Source organism: Nasonia vitripennis (genome assembly GCF_009193385.2).
Source record: "Nasonia vitripennis strain AsymCx chromosome 5 unlocalized genomic scaffold, Nvit_psr_1.1 chr5_random0002, whole genome shotgun sequence".
In the NCBI taxonomy this organism is placed as follows: domain Eukaryota; kingdom Metazoa; phylum Arthropoda; class Insecta; order Hymenoptera; family Pteromalidae; genus Nasonia; species Nasonia vitripennis.
Window position 1 is genome coordinate 295,717 of NW_022279652.1, and position 17,516 is coordinate 313,232.

General features: G+C 37.7%; 2 protein-coding genes across 5 annotated transcripts in view; one reads left to right on the top strand and one right to left on the bottom strand.

Annotated features, from left to right (window-relative positions):
• LOC116417792 overlaps window positions 1–17,278 on the bottom strand; it is a 55,320-nt gene extending 38,042 nt beyond the window's left edge. Inside the window, exons 1-2 of one of the 4 annotated variants that reach the window (XM_031932847.2) lie at window positions 16,830–17,278; window positions 9,247–9,406 (exon numbers count right to left, since the gene is read on the bottom strand). In XM_031932847.2, the coding sequence (XP_031788707.1) occupies window positions 9,247–9,388 (142 nt within the window). In that variant the 5' untranslated portion in view covers window positions 9,389–9,406; window positions 16,830–17,278. Of the gene's footprint in view, window positions 1–8,858; window positions 9,407–16,829 lie in introns of those variants that run through there. The other 3 variants (XM_031932843.2, XM_031932844.1, XM_031932845.1) reach the window with 3 other exon arrangements.
• Window positions 1–17,516, top strand: part of LOC116417791 (SET and MYND domain-containing protein 4-like) — a 224,254-nt gene that overhangs the window by 154,820 nt on the left and 51,918 nt on the right. Inside the window, exon 6 of the mRNA XM_031932842.1 lies at window positions 2,197–2,412. Coding sequence (XP_031788702.1) covers window positions 2,197–2,412 — 216 coding nt within the window. The remainder of the gene's footprint in view (window positions 1–2,196; window positions 2,413–17,516) is intronic.

Here is a 17,516-nt window from a genome sequence, read left to right on the forward strand (position 1 = left end):
GATATAAAGAGACAGAGAAAGCGCGCAAACAAATCCCTCAGGTGCGCGCTCAGATAGCTCTCGGCTCCCGAACTATAAACACGCCACGCGACTTCGTCGATATGATATACCAGTGTGCTGTGCCTAGCATAGTGAAGTGTGTGTGTGTGCCGCGAAACCTGGTTGATCCTGATCTCCCTGACAAGCAGTATGGTGCAGCGTGCAAGTGCAGTGATTGTCCAGGGTCAGGAACGTCAACGCTGAGAAAGGTTTAAGAGCGCGTAGTGCATGTGATTATATGTATGTGTGTGTGCATCACCTACGCAAGGGTGCGCGGGACCTTCTTGGGTTACCGACACTTCACCTAAGGACATTTCACCACATACGACACTTTGCCACAGTGACATTTCGCCACATGCGACATTTCGCCACAAGACATTTCGCCACATGCGACATTTTGCCACAAGACATTTCACCACAGTGACATTTCGCCACATGCGCCACAAATGATAAATTTATGCTTGTGAATCTTTTTATAGATGTTTTTTTTTATTTAATTCTGCCGAACTCGGTTGAGATCCAGAACCACGACGTGGACGTGTCGGCAATGGTTCCATTTTTATTTTTTTTATTTTTATCACTTTTTATGTGTTATTGTTCATTTTATAATAGTAGTTTTTTTAATTTGTTTCTGGAAGTGAAAATAAGAAAATTATAAAATAACTAAAATTAAACGGGGTGGTACCGCTGTGGCTCTGTTGCCGCGTTGGTTCTACCTACCGGGTCAACTCGGGCTGACCTTGGTTTTTATTGAACTCTCAATATATATAAAAATAACCTAAAACCCCAACAGCACCGACTCGGTGTGGTACCGCAGTGGCTCTGTTGCCGCGTTGGTTCTAGTACCGTGATGGTTGACCCTCCTGGGTTATGGGTGTGTCGGGCGCTTCGCGCCCTTCCACACCCAAAACCCACCGGGTCAACTCGGGCTGACCTTGGATTTATAATTGAACTCTCAAGGTATATAAAAATAACCTAAAACCCCAACAGCAGCACTGACATACACTAAATGGCCTAAAAAACATAAATCTGAAATTTGTGGCAAAGTGTCGCATGTAGCGAAATGTCACTGTGGCGAAATGTCGCTGTGGCGAAATGTCGCTGTGGTGAAATGTCACTGTGGCGAAATGTCGCATGTGGTGAAATGTCTTTAGGTGAAATGTCTTTAGGTGAAATGTCTGTAGGTGAAATGTCGCGTGGTGAAATGTCCGGATACGACCTTCTCTGCGTTAGACGCAAACGACAGCGCATATTTCGGCATCGCGGCGAGTCCCAATTTTGTGACGACTCGCATGTTTATTTTGCTTTTGTAAAATCACGATCATTTCGCGTTTGTTAGAGATAATTGTAGTCTTATTATTTTAAGCAAATATTTGTTTATTTCTGGACCTTTTCCGCTCGATTTCGATCCCGGCTCCATCCCGCGAATACCGTCGCCTCCGCGGGCGTTATCCAGATTCGATCAACGATGTTGAGCAAGCGAGCACGCGCTAGGCGGTGCGTAGACCACTGATGAATTAATATAAAAAAAATAAGAAAAAACAAGCCTAGGTGGGTTAAAGTGTATTATATGAAAGCCGAGATAGAAATGATGCAGTTTTTAGTTAAACAGAGTATACAGGGTAAAAACTAAATATTTAAACCTTAATACCTTTTGAAACTAACTGGTTTTATGAACAGCCTAAAAAAAGGGATCATGTATAACGCTCAAGAAATCCAAACTACTTAGCATTTAAGAGGGCATTGCGGCAGCATTTATTTGATGTTGATCGCTAGTTATAAGCATTTTATGTATGCAACAGATGGCTAATAATGGCCAGACCAAAAATTTTATTTGATTGTGTCGGATGTGTTATCACGTGAATTATTTATAGGGCTAGTCATAACCAAAAGTATTTTTTTCTATAAGTGATCAAACCACAATCTGCGATATATGAGTATCTGTGACATACCAATTTTAACAAAATTACTTTTTAAATGTTTTTAACTGTATTTGCAAATAAGTAATCGCCTAAAATTAGTATTATTTTACTGTATTTAAATGTTATATGCATACTCTGTATTTATTGTTTTGCCATAATGCACTTAAATCTCTCTCTCGATATATACGTTCGTATACGTTTATTGTATCATAAACAATTTTTATACTATTTCCAGATATTTTATAGGAAAAATGATGATATTAAGATCAAGTCGGTTACTTGAAATAAACAATGTTATTGCTGAAAATTATGGACCGATATTTACTAAAAAACTCCGTTCTGACAGACAAAGGCACTTATATGGAAGATATTGGTTCAACTGTAAATGTCAAGCATGCGAAAATGATTGGCCATTATTAAACAACATCGAATACAGTGCTGTTAAGATAAGGTAACAAATATCTCTACATTATATTACAATTTTATATTTAGTCAATTTTGTAAAAACCCTCCAAAACTCGTAAAAAGAAAAAAATTATATCTATTTTACGGTAGAAATGTTCTTTGAACTAAAATCATTCAAGTTACTAAAAAAAATCTAATGTCTCAAATTTCAATTAGTTTCTAGCAGTGAAAGAACTTAAAAAATGTCCGTCTGTCCGTCTGGATTTTTATTTGCGTTTATTCCACAAAATTTGATGTATTTCATAAACAAAAAACTATTGATTAGTATAGACAGGTACATATGATAAAAATATAGATTTCTACCAAAAGACATTTTCAAGTTTGGTGTAGGTAGATTGGAAGCTGTGAAAACAATAAAGAAACAAAAATAGACGCAATCAATTCATTTTTTTAATATTTTTGACACATATTATGACACACAAATACACATACACACACAGGCATATATATATATATATATATATATATATATATATATATATATATACATACATATATATTTACTATATTTGTTGTCGGGAGAATTTTGACGCACTCTCGTTAGGATAGAGTAGCATAACTATTTTTTCGTGACGTCTTGTGTTAAAGCAGAGCGTATATGTGAAATTGTAAGTTGTTAAATTATTAACAATTAAACAGCAAAAGACAGCAAAGCGGCAACACAAACGCGTGTAGCAGCAAAGTATAATCCACGCACGCTATAGTGGAGCGAAGCGCGCAGTGGCGCGAGTGTGTGAGAGAGAGAGTGCGAGCGTTTGCGGCGCTACATGATGCAATTCTACGAGAGGCAATCTACGAGAACGTGACGGGCGCGAGGTATATAGTCACATCCACGGGAAGACGCGGAACAGTATACGCCCAGTTTTCAGCCAAGAAGACTTCAAGATTTGTCAAGAAAAGAACACACTCGACTCGCTGATCGAAATCTACGCGTAATTCCGCGAAAAATATTTTCGTCTTTTTTCGGATTTTTTTTCGGGTGCATGATTGCGTATATGCTTGTAGCACAAACTGTGCGTTGCAAGTGAGAGCACAGCGGTGCTACGAGTGCGCGCGCCAAAAGCAATTCGTGTTTATCTGGCGTAATTAAAATGTTTTTTTTTTTACGGATTTGGCTCCGATTGTACGAATTCGATTTTTCGTTTTATTCAATTTCGCGTATTAATCAACTTCACAGCGACGCGCTTAGGTGTGCAAGTTTGTGAGTAGATAGGTTGTAGTTTTGCAGCTTACGTTGTAGTAACGAGAATACAATCTAGGGGCAATCTGGAGTAAGTGCGTAGGATAGGGAGCTGCTACGTCTCGTTGTTGCGCCACTACGAAACGTCGTTTAGACGCAAAAGATACACCAACATGGCGAAGAAAGTAGAGAAGGTCGTCGAGAATTGGTGCTTGGGCATCGACGAAGAAGAGATGGACAATGCCCTCAAAAGTTGCAGTTGAACCCAGACGGCAATTATTAGATAACGTTGCTAGGCTGAATAGATGGCTATACAAGGGTTGAGCTACCAGCAAGCGGGAGTAATGTACAGAATTCACGCAAAGCCGGTCATGTGAATTTTCAAGATACATACAGCATAAATCACATGAATCACAGCAGCTTCCGCGAAGACGCGGGAGCGGTGGCTAGTGTCGAGGCTCAAAGAGAGCAGAAGTAGCCAATAGAGTGCTTCAAATGCCGTGGAAAAGGTCACATTGCTTGAGAATATCCCTTGGGTAAGGGACACGTCAAAAAGGAGGAGTAGGCAAGGTTACTGCTCCTCTTGAACCGTCGCGCGAGGAGTCTCCCCGAGAGGAGAGGCACGTGACGGAGGGCGTAGCCGATACCTCGCGCGAAACCTCAGACGATTTTGATCGCATGGTCGCACTGTTGTCCAGCGAATCTCGCCAGCCGACGATATCGCCAAATAAAGACGAATCGCGCTGGTGGGTACAAGTGGGCATCGAAGGGTTCGAAGAAAGGGCTCTCTACTACCCAGGCGCCGCTATGACAGTGATGGGGTCGTTAGGACTTCAGATCGCTAGCGCCTGCGGTCGCACTTTGCGACAACGCGATAGCCGTATAGCCCGGGCTTTTCATAATAGTGAATGCAAATTCGTCCGGATTTACCGACGATTGTGATAAAGAATTTTTGATAACTTGCTGTTCAAGTAAACATCTTTGCGTGATAATGTCTTGGTATAAAGATTTTAGTTCGCTCTTGAAATGATGAGCAATAAATAATATTTTGGCGTTCAAGTACGCGTCAATTCTTATATCTTTTGGATTAATTCTCACGTTTTTTGTTGGAAAAGAATTACCGATTGTAGTTTCGATATATCTTCCTATATTATATAGTCATTTTGGCAAGACTCCCCCCCACCACCCCTCCACCACCCCCCCCCCCACCACCACCCCTCCACCACCCCCCCACCTTGGCCCCCCCACCAAAACACGTAAAATTCTTTCATTTTTCTGTTATTTTCGAAAATCTCAAAAACCCTCATTTTTCAAGGAATCCGGAAGAAGATCATGTCTTCTACGAAATTTTAAAATACATTGAATAGTTAATGTAGTTTTAGTTGGAATTTGGGCTAAACTTATAAATTTTGATGTTATTTGAACTTCGTCAAATATTTCGAAAAATTGAATTCGTGAATGTAATCTTTTTAATTGATCTTCATCATATTCTCTGATCAAATCATTTAAATAAAGTTCATAATTTACTTGCTCTAATTCATGTTCTTCAATTTGATTATTTAATGCTCGCAAAAAGTTTTCATGTGCTTCGTTTTCTATTGGAACTAAAGAATTTTGAGTTGGATCCCACTCCATTTTTAAATATTTGTGGATACAGCTATAATATCATTAAAACAAAAATATTTTTTTTATTAAATTAAAAAAAAATATATATGTATATTCGTGCAAATTAAGTATAAACTTCTAATCGAAAATTTTATTCCAAACTATATTTTCTATTTCTGAATTGTTTTCACTTTCGTTTTGAATAAACAATCGATTAGGATCTTTGCATCTAGATAAAGATACATACAATTGTCCATGAGAAAATAAAGGTTTTTTTAAGTATATTCCTACATTATCGAAACTTTGTCCTTGAGATTTATTAATAGTCATAGCAAATGCTAAGACTAGAGGAAATTGTTTTCTGTATAAAATAATTGGTAATGAAGATAAATTTCCGGTATTTAAAGTAATTCTAGGTATAAAAACTTTATTTCCAATTTTTTCCCCAGTTATAATTTCGGCTTCAATGTTGTACTTAAATAATTTGGTAACTTTTAATCGCGTGCCATTACACAAACCGTCTGTTATACTCAAGTTTCTTATTAACATAATGATAGCCCCAATTTTTAAATTAAGTTCATGAGGTGGCAATCCTTCTCGAATGCTATTCAATATTTCGATCGGAAAATTTATGTAAATGTTATCGTCAGATTTATCAACACCTTGATATGTTGCAGTATCAACACTGTAATAAGTTTTTGTCTCTCCTTCCATTTGATTTAAGATCTTATTATTCAAAAAATAAGTATATTCATTGTGAGAAGTGAGTATTACGCTATTTAGTGATAAATCTATGCTGTGACTAAAGATTTTTGAACATATATCATTTGTTTTCCATTTTTCGGGAATTCTAAACTTTTTTATCTTTCCTTCTCCTACTTCTAATAATAATTTTGCAAATTTTCTATCGAGTGAACGCATATTTATGTTTAATTTCAAAATATGAAAGTGTAACCAAAGGTATGATGTTTTTATAGTTTCTGCTATTATAATAGTTCTACTACTATTTTTTACAACAGGTAGAATTTGCCGAAAGTCTCCTCCTAAAACTATTAATTTATTCCCGAAAGGAATGTTAGTATCACATAGATCACGTAAAGTTAAATCAACTATTTCTAGAGCTTTTTTAGGAATCATAGAAGCTTCATCCCAAATAATCAAATCTGCTTCTCGTAACTTTTCTTTATCAGATTCAAACTTTAAAAATGCAATTTTTAAATTTGTCAAATCTAAAGGTAAGCGAAACGTTCTATGACTCGTCATTCCCTTTGGGAGTAATATTGAAGCTATACCAGTCCATGCCATTGATAATATTTTTTTATTCTGAGAAATAAAATAATAAATCAAAGTTTTGTATAGAAATGTTTTTCCAGAACCTCCAGGACCGTCGATAAAATACATTTTGTGATTTTGTGAACATTTTGTTTCAAAAATCTTTTTTTGGTCATTATACATTAATTCAAACAAACGTTTGCACTGTTTAAGTTCATTACTATCATAAATGTTCTTTAGAACAGTTTTGTTTGGCATAGGTAAATTGAATGAGTCACAAGATTTATCCTCTAATTCAAATATTTGGTTAATATGTAAAAGAGCACAATTTTCTTTGTTATCAATAAAATCCTCTGTGAAAATGTTTTTGTATTCTTTCCATATGCGATCACCTTGAATATTTTCAGAAAGTAAGAACCACGCAAAAAATTGTCGCAACTGATTCGGTAACATAACAGTACAAGCTTCTTCAAAAATTTTATCAATTTGATCATCATGTTCAATTAAACCATGGCAATAGCAGTGTCTTTATATGTACTATAATTTATATCGTTGTAAGTTTTCAAATCTTTAAACGACGTGGCACCTTTTACTTTATTTAATATCAATTTTAAATAAAACCGTTCGTGATCTTTGGGAAAAACCACGTTTAATCTACCAATAGTATTATTTTTCATTTTATTTTTTCTTTTTTGCCACTTTTTACTTTGTCTATTAAAAATATAATATTCTGGAATATTTACGTATTTTATAGATTTTGCGAAATCATCGACTTTATTTAATTCCAACCATGCTGTTAGTCGTGTTTGATAGTTGTCTATTGCAATTTTAATTTTATTTAGTTCAAATATTTTATATTGTTTGTTTTCATCATGTACAGACATATTTTCTACTGAATGACTTCTATAACAAATTGGATAATTTTGTAATCGCCAAGCTGCTTCCATTGGACTTAAATATCTACCATCAACATAAGTTTTATGTTAAACAATACTTTTACTTCCAGTAACAGGTTTTCTTATACAATAAGATCGATCATTTTCAACCATCCAGAACATAATTATCAGTTCATGAAAATAAAATTTTGAAGATAAAATCACACAGAAACTACAATAGGGGGTTGGCGAGCGAAGCGAGCAGGGGGGCGGAGCCCCACTAGTATATATATATATATATATATATATATATATATCGAAACTACAATCGGTAATTCTTTTCTTATATACATATATATATATATATATATATATATATGTATATATATTACTTTGTTCCGTTAGCTTCAAAGTATGACCGCATACAAATTCGTTTCACGAGTCCGTATACGCGAATTTTGTACCTGTGTTGTTGTTAAAGAATAAGGTGGGTGCATTAACTGCTTTACTAAATGTTTTAACTACATTACCCTCGAATAATATAACAAAATTATTAAAACCACAGGGTGATGCCTCTGTTTTTTCCCAAAATGCGTAAGTATCGTCCTGCTCTATACATTGTTCGTTCGAATAAACACAAGAGGTTCCCGAATTTAGAATGACTGAATTTTCTTCCCAGCGTATTATGGCTAAGGAAGTGGATAATGTGATTTCCAAGGTAAGTAGGACAGTAAGATCGCTTTGACCTTCAAAGAGTTTGTAACGGTCACTTATGGGTCGGGGGAAGTTTTAAATTTCGCGCTGCGACACGGGCGACATTTTATAGGGTAGATTTGGCAAGCATCGATTTGTATGTGTGTGTGTGTGCGGGAGAGAATACGAAGCGCCGGATCGCCGGGCAAAGCAGAACGCTGCGAGAGGTCCAAGCGATCGGTTGGACTCTGCAAATTTATAATACAGTCGACTCGAGAGAAATTGCAGAAACCCGAGAAGGGGTAAGCCGAGTGAATACCGTGATAAGAATTTAAAAGTAGATTTAATTCTAATTGGTTCCGATTAGTTTTTGTATCAAATCAAAAGTTCGCTGCTCTGAGGAGGCGATCAGGGAGTCGTAGCCCTGGAAAGGACATCGTCAACGTGGCCGTCGAGACGTGGCTCCGATTTCGACGTACCCGCAATACAGATCCTAAAGCCATCCAACGCGCCAACGCCACTACTCCGAGCGCAGAGCATCAGTGATCGACGCATTGTAAGCGAACGAATTTGAATCGAAGTTATAGATATCGAGCCGGCCATTCAAATAGTAGCGGAGACAAGCTTGTCTTTTAGAGCAAAGCCACATTTAATTTGTTGACGACGATAGCGCGCTGCGCAAGTCAAAGCATGTATGTGAGTGTGTGTGATTTGATAAATGTGCATGCGCGCATATAATTTCTTTTTAAGATTAGTTCGACGAACGACGGTATCCCAGTTGTGCCTCGCAGAATTTTGTACTCAAAATAACAACGTACCTTATTTTATTTGAAATATACATATATCTATTCTCCCCATACATCCATTTTTTACAAGTTCTCCTTTGTATCTCGAGTCACCATCGACGGAGCCTTTGACTCTAACAGTTCGGTAATTTGTACGATTTGTAATAATTTGATCATAGACTTTATATTGCCCGAATTTGTGCATTTCATGACAAGCTTCGCGAGAAATGCGTTTCGCGTATTTTCTTTATTAGTTTCGGCTGTATGAGAACCCATACCACAATATTTAACGTTTTGTGTAATAATGACTCGACATGATTCTATCATAGTACTTTCAAATTCGGCTTTCTGTAATAAATTTACGTACTGCATTTCTGTCTCGGTTGTCATGCTGTTAAAATCGCACTTACCGACGTGGCGCAGTGATATAGTAGTGATGTTCGGTGCAGATTTCCTTCCGCAGTCGTATCCAATAAGGGCGTCTGTTGCGCCAGAAAAGAGTGTTGTGAAGACCATGCTAGCCATCAGGTGGATCAGGATCGTCGAGGCCATCTTGGTTCCGATCCTCGTCTGTAATAGATGTTTCAGTTTCTACTTATCTCGCTTGGGTCTGTCTCTTAATCTAGTTAAAAGTAGTTTGTTAGTGTGAACGGTTCTAATTTTATTATTAACAACAATATCGACATTATTGTTGTCTCGGTTTACTCGTACGACCTTGTACGGACCAAAGAATTCGTTCCCGAACGCGCCCTTCTTTGGTTCCGCCACAAGTCGTACGTAATCTCCGACTTGGAATGTGCAGGGGTTAATTTTTTTATCATAATATTTCTTTGACCTTTTCTTAGCCGACTTCAAGTTCTCTTGAGCGATCTCCTGAAGTTTGCTAATTCGCTTTTTTAATTCTAGAAGGTATGAAAAATATGACTCATTGTTGTGCTTTTCGTCAACGCGCACGCGGTCTGAAGGTACGCGAGCTATTTTTCCAAAAACGCATTCATACGGTGTTAACTGTGTGCCTTCGTGGACACTCGTATTATAGCAAAATGCGGCGCTGTGAATCCATTCATCCCATGTCGTTTCGCTTTTTACATAACATTTGATATACTCTTTCATAACGTGGTGCATACGTTCGATGCTGCCATTACTCTGAGGCCGATAAACCGTCGTTGTGCATTGACGAATTTTACAGATTTTTGCAATGTTTTTCATAAGTGAGGAAGTAAAATTTGAGCCTTGGTCGGTCAGGATTAATTTAGGTGAACCGTATATGTATACGCAATAGTTCAAAAATGCAGTCGCGATGTGTATAGAGTTCGCTACCGAAAGAGGACATAAAATTACATATTTCGTCAGAAGGCATTGCATAGTTAGTATATATGTATAATTGTTCGTTGTTGTTGGCAGAGGCCCAACGATATGGTTAAGATCATGGGATGATTAACCTTACGTCTTACCAGTTTCTTTAATTGGCAAGTTTCACAACGGCTTATGTACGTCTGGACGTCCTGCTTAAGAGAAAGCCAGTAGTAATCTTGTCTAATACGCAAGTACGTCTTTGTGACCCCTTTGTGACCATTGACGGGCGAAGAATAAATCGTATGTATAATATCAATTCTCTCTTCAAACTGTCCGGTACACGTACTAAGTTTTTACACAAGAGAAACTTGGTATCAGGCACAAATTGCGATAAATGTTATAATTTTTCTCGAATAGTGATCCACGGCACGTCGTCTATTGATTGCGAAACCGAGAATCGAATAGTTTTAAGTTTTTTCTCAAGCAAATAATCTTGACAAATGACTGAAAGCTAAGTCAAGTGTGTCGACTTCTACGCGAACGCGATTGTTCTTTTTTACACAAAAAGCAAGAAGAACTTTTCGACTGACTGTCCGAGTGACTACTGAGCCAAGCTCCACTCTGTCATGATGTACATAACGGTTTGCGTCATGCAGGGCTTGCGCCCCACTACAGACCGGTTCGTTCTTGCTTGTGATAAAGTAAGCAAGATTATCTTTGTATATGAGAAACGAGTCACGTATTTCGATTACGTTATTCTTTGCTCGTCTCATGATATCGTACGCAACAGCAGGCGGTTCAAATATCTCAGACGATTGATCGCTTGACAGGCGTAACCACGCTCTCGGTAGAATCGGATTGGATCACGTTTCGTTTGCGCGTATGTTTAATTATCGGTACCTTGGAATTTGGCGTGAAAAGGGAGACACGGCGCGACGTGCTAGGCATGTCTGCTGGAGTGAATATTTCATCTGACTCGGACGAGGCCAGAGTTAAAACAAAGATTTTGCCTTCCGGCTGGAGTGTCGGTGGATTTCTCGATAACGCGTCTGCGACGTAATTTGTCTTTCCTTCTTTATATATAATGTTATAATCAAATTCGCTGAGTTTAAAATAGAATCGTTTCAAACGCGTAGTCGGATCTTTCAAATTGTGAAGCCATACTAAAGGCTTATGATCTGTCATGAATGTGAATCGGCGACCGTACAATGCGGGCCTAAACTGCGCTGCTGAGTCGACCATGGCCAAAAGTTCTTTCTCAATAATTGAGTAATTAGTTTCTGCATTTTTCAAAATTCGAGAATACGCGATCGGTTTATCGTCGTTTCCATAAATCTGGCTCAGCACGCTGCCAATAGCAAACTGACTGGCATCAGTCGTTACATAGAAGTGTTTTGTATAATCGGGGTATACGAGTACAGGTTCTTTTTTTAAACATTGACGTAAATAGTCGAAACCTTTTTGGCATGCATCCGTCCATTCGAATATCGTACCTTTACGTAAGAGTGAAGTCAACGGTTTAGCTTCTTTTGCAAAATTAGGAATAAACTTACGATAATACTTGACTGCACCGAGAAATTGTTTAATATTTTTCTGGGTTTTTGGAATAGGGAAAAATTCCATTGCGTTGACTTTACTCTTATTAGGTCGGATTCCGTCAATTCCAATTTCAAATCCCAAATAAACTACTTTTTGGCAATAGAATTCGCATTTTTCTGGTTCAAGTTTCATACCAGATTCTCTCAGTCGTTCTACTACGAGAGACATCTTCCTATCGTGATCATCCATTGTTTTCGCGAAAATTATTAGATCGTCTATGTATAAGAAAATCTCTTTATTCTGTAACCCAACAAATATATCGTTCATAGCCCTCATGAAGGTACTAGGACTGTTTCTTAATCCAAAGGGCATTCTTTTGAATTGATAATGGCCGTAAGAGATAGAAAATGCAGTGTATGGTTTGTCGCACTCACGCATTGGGATTTGGTGAAACCCAGATGCTAAGTCGAGAACCGAAAAGAATAAATTTCCGCCCAATTTTTCAATAATATCGGATATATTCGGACTAGGATAAGCGTCCTGTTCCGTTATTTCATTTAACTTTCGGTAATCTATAACTAATCGTTTTTGGGGTTTGCCCTTTGAATCAAGTCTTTTTTTAGGAACCATCCAAATCGGACTATTGTACGCGGAGGTAGATGGTTCTATAATCCCTTTCTTAAATAATATATCAACTTCCTTTTCCATTTCTTGTTGCATAATTACAGGAGGACGATGTGGTTTAACATTGATAGGAACATCGGATTTTAAAATAATTCTATGTTCAGTTAATAATGTAGCAGGTAAGTCCTCATCGGGTAATTGAAAAACGTCTGCATACATTTCGCACATCTTTGATACTTTTCGTCGGTGTATGTATTAAGTTTTATCAGATTTTTTACAATGGAGATTCGTTCGGCTCCTTGCACATTCAAAGTGGGAGATTCAAAACTCGATGAATTCATATGATAAGGTTCTCGTCGCAAATTACTACGACCTCGTTGTCAAGATCAAATTTAAATTCAATATCTTTTATGCAATTATACACAGAATGCGAGCCTGCGCTATCAAATTTTTCGGAATTTTTGTGATCTTTTATAAAGTTCGTTACGTATGGTGTCATCTCGAGCGAGTTCTCGAATAGCAATGTGTCTAAGTCATCTGTACGTGAGTCACTATCGTGGTCAGTTAGCTTTTGTTCATATCTCTGACATCCCGGTCTGCGCCATGGATACCAATCTTTATCAGTAAATAAATTCTCCCAATCAATGTTTCAAATTAAATCTGTATGTGCGAGAGGAGTTTCAACTATCATCGGTAAATCTGAGAAGTCTCTTTGATTACGTTTTCTGTCGGCGCGCTCCGGTTTATTCGCGACGTCATATTTACAAAGCATGTTTATTTTATCATAATTCTGATTACATTGCCCGTCTTTCTCGGGTGGTGAAATAACACCCGATCGTTTCTTGTCATCGGTAAATATAGTTTCATCTTTATCAACGAGTATAGGTTTACTCTTAACAGAATCTTCAATAATATCAAAATCAAAAGTATCAAGTTTTTCAGCTTTAACGACTGGCTCAAGTTTACAATCACGGGCCGCGCTCGAATAATGGTTTATATCGGAAACACTGCCGTTCGGACCGGGCGGTTCCTTACGTTTACTTTCGTCATCGAAATCAAGATCAAAATATAAGTTATTGCGTATAGCGTCAATAATTGCTTCATTATCAGCCGCATTCGGCGGAGAGACACACGAGGATGCAACGGATGTATCAAGTGAAGGGAAAACAATATTAGCTTCGACCGGTGCCGAGGCATGACTCAATGATGCAGCACGCGGCGAAGAAATAATAAAAGGTGAGCATGGGTCGGCTTTGACTGGCGACTGGGCACAACGCGATGGTGCGGCACACAGCAAAGGCCTAGGCTCTAAAGACGTGGAAGTGTTTATACTTGACGCACGTGTAATGTAATTCAAACATGAAGCTTCGTTGAGACTATCGTTATTAATAATGGTCGATTGAGGAGCCTTAGATAAACAATTCGATGAATTTAATATCGCGTGCTTACGTGGCGGTTTGTGAATTTCCGCTTGAATAGTACGCATATTTGTAAAATATTCCGACGAACTAGATTCGGCATATCTATCGTTAACTCGATGATTAATTCTATCTTTGTTATTATCTGTATTTTGCGGAATCAAAGAAACAAGCGGTATTCTAATATCTACCGGAAAAGAATTTTCGTTTTTAATAGGAACGACGACGTTACCCTCGAGATTTTTCGCGAAATTTCCTCCGTCTGAAACTCCGGGGAATACCTCGATTTTGGGGACGTCTCCCTCTTTGGTTCCTGGCTGAGTTTTGGCAACAGCCCAGGTGGTCGTATGTGGATAAATTAGACGCGTTTCTTCCTGTATAAAATGGAGTTCAACGTCCAGAAATTGTAATGTTTCCGAGCAATAATCAATGTACATATCTCCTCCGCTTAAAAATTCCGACCCGATTATTGCAGGTACTGAAATAGGGAAGTCGTCGGCTACAACGAGAAAATTGGCGTGCGCGAAATGAAACTGCATCAACGCGACAGTAATTAGCCCAATCGTAGGAATAGCGTTGTCTCCGATCCCCTTAACTAAAGCAAGAGTTGATCTATCGACTCTCGAATGAAACCCGAGAGCGGAAATTTTTACAATATTTGGCATCGCGCCCGTATCAATCATAGTCTCTACTTCTCCACATAAAAAATCGGGACTCTCCAGTCTAATATCCGGGATTTTTCCTAATCGCGTTGTCCCATAATTTTGAAATTGGTAGACTGGGAGCTGCTCAAATGATTCATTGGGCGGACTTGCTCTTTCCTTGCGCTCGGAGATCGGTCCGCGTCGTTCCGAGCCTCGTCTTTTCCCGACTTTTGTTCGAAAGCTAAACGTTGTCTCTTTAGACAATAATCGTATTCATGACCTCTGTGGTTGCAATAAGTGCAAATTTTATTATCATCTCGCGGTGCGCGTTTAAAATTGTCAGGCGGATACGTACGATCCTGACGATTCAGTACAGCTTTGTTATAATTTGAGTCGCGCCTTACATCTCCGCTATTGTTATTATTAGTAGGAGCATTACGGGGCTCACTATTGTTAACAGGATTATTATTCCCGGAATAATTTGGATTATTACGACCCTGATTCGGGCTCTGTTGCGGAGCACCTTGAACTGCATTTATTCTATGTTTTATGCGGTCAATTTCGACACGTTTTTCCGTACGAATTCCCTCTGCATACAGTTGTGTTAACGTTAATGTATTCGCCATTTTTACTTGTAATCTAAAGTCTGGCGGTAATGCGCTTAAAAACTCCTTAATGCAATCTCTCTCTAAGTTTAACATTTCTCGCGGAGATAAGAAATCATGGTTACTTTCAAGACACGTACAGTCAATAATTGCGGCATAAATTTCTGCGAATCTGTCAATAAATGCGAGCATAGTTTCGTTATTTCTTTTAAGGAGGTTCGCGAGCTGACCTCTATAATAGCTTTACGATTGGTGCGAAGCAAAAATAGTTTTCAATGTTTGAATTAATTCATTTATCGTGTTAATTTGCACGTCGTCAATAAGCGTGCTCGTGTTATCAGATAACCGGAATTTTAGTAGGTTAACAAGCTCTTGCTGTGCGGCAGCAGGAAATTGATCGCGAATTTTTTTAATAGCTTTTAAAAATTTTAAATATTTTTACCGTCAAAAACCGGAATTGCTTTGATAGCTTCCTTAATAAACGTATTAGACAGTAGGTAATTTACAGGCGGGAGAGGCCGTATAATATCTCTATTAGGTGGATCAATTACGTTTCGTGGCAGCGGATTTGGTTCGACATTTTGAGCATTGTTCTCTTCGTTAAATGCAACCCGGCGCGCTCGTGCATTGTTAGGCTCGCCGCTACACACTCCGATAATAACAGGCCGTGGAGGAAATTCAAACGCTCTATCGAAATTACGGTTATGCTGATTTATTCTATCTTCACTTTTCGGCGTAGAATTTGCAATACTTCGTGTTATAAAATTTTTTTGAGGTAGAGCAGCTTGTTGAGTCGAGCCTGCTCTTGAATATCGGCAATTGCGCCTTCTAAATTTTCTATTTGCGCGTGTAATCGGCGTTCACTTTCGATTCTTTCTTGTAATTCTGCTTCGCGTTCATTTAATTGTGCTTCGAGTGTCGCGACGTTATCTAAATCAATATCCTCAACTTGACGTGCGCGTATTTCGATTTCTCGCGCCTGTCGTTCAATTTCCGCTTCCCGTGTATTTAATCTTCTCTCTCTATTCATAAGTTCTTGAATGCGATACTCTATTTCTGCCGCATTCAGATTCGCGTAATCATCGGCCATTTTGTATCAAAATTTATTAAAGTCAATCACAGAGAATACATGTACACGAAAATAATAATATCGTAATATATAAAAATGTCGCAATAAAGTAAGTTTAGATTTGTATAAGTCGGCAAATTCAAAAATAATAAAAAGGTGCTAATAAAAAAATTATAGAAAATCACTTGATATTGTCACAAGTCAGTACTATAAAATTGTAAAATTGTAAAATTGATTGTCACAAGTCAATACTATAAAATAAGTACTATACAGATTATGTAGTTGAATAAAAATATAAAATAATAATTAATTGAGTCCTCAATAAATTTAAAATTATTTGAGATAATAATCGAGATTTAAAATATTGTCACTTGTATAAATTCGAATTGACAGTATAAATAAAATTAATTAAAATCAGCGTGCCTAGAACGATATAATTTAATTATAAGAGCTATGTTCTTTGCTTCTTTCTTATTGCAGATAGCCGTACTGTCAGCTTCGTTCACGATTTTTTCGAAGAATTTAAGTTTGAGTAATTTCAATCTGAGTGTATCGCGCCTATGTATTTTATTGTGTTACAAACATTACGTATCATTTATGTGTGATAAAATTCAAAAATCGAAAAATTCAAATTTAATAAAAGTAAAGCATCAAAATTAAAATTTATGTTTCAATTTTAAGCACAAGTTCGAAAAAATATCCCACCGCTGTCACCAAAATTATGTTACGTCTCCGCGTGAGAAGCTAAGTTTTTTTTGAAATGCCGAAAATATATTTAGAAATCTCAAAATAGTTAACTTTTGGTGGTAAGAAATGAGACCTAACTGTTCCCCGGTCAAAACAGTTTTACAAGTCCTGCAAAGGGCTGGCGCTGTTGCAAGGAAAATATATTAAGCTTGGCTGCTTAGGGCTGCTGTCACCACTCCTGAGGATGTTTGAAAGTGCCGGGTCAGGAGTCCTGGGTAAGAAAGCCGTAGAATGGACTTCTTCAAGCCGGTATATCCGCTCTTCGATTTTATAAGTATAATCCTGTATTATACTTATTTTGCCAATTGGATGGAATCGTATTAAATAGTCGTAAGGCTATTTATTTTGTAGGAGTAAGCAAACGAAAAAATAGCGTAATAATTCTAAGTTTTAATACTCGAAAATGAAACTCATGGATTAAAAAGGTTAAAGTATACTGTGAAATTTATTCAAGCGAAAATTATAAAGTGACTGCTCAGTTCGAGCTCTAATTGAGGACTGCCGCACTGTCTGATTCAGTGCGACCGGCAGTGAGTAGGTGGTGGTGGGTGTAGGCGGAGCTGGTTCGGCATTGATGTTGCCATGGATACTGCAATGGCTGCTTGTGACGTAGGCTTCTTCTGGTTGGTCGTCGTTATTCTAGTGGCGGGACTATGAGTCGGATGAGCTCATCATGCTTGATTCTTGATTTCAGCCGAAGTATATATGAAGTATAAACGTTATTGAATCGTGATATAA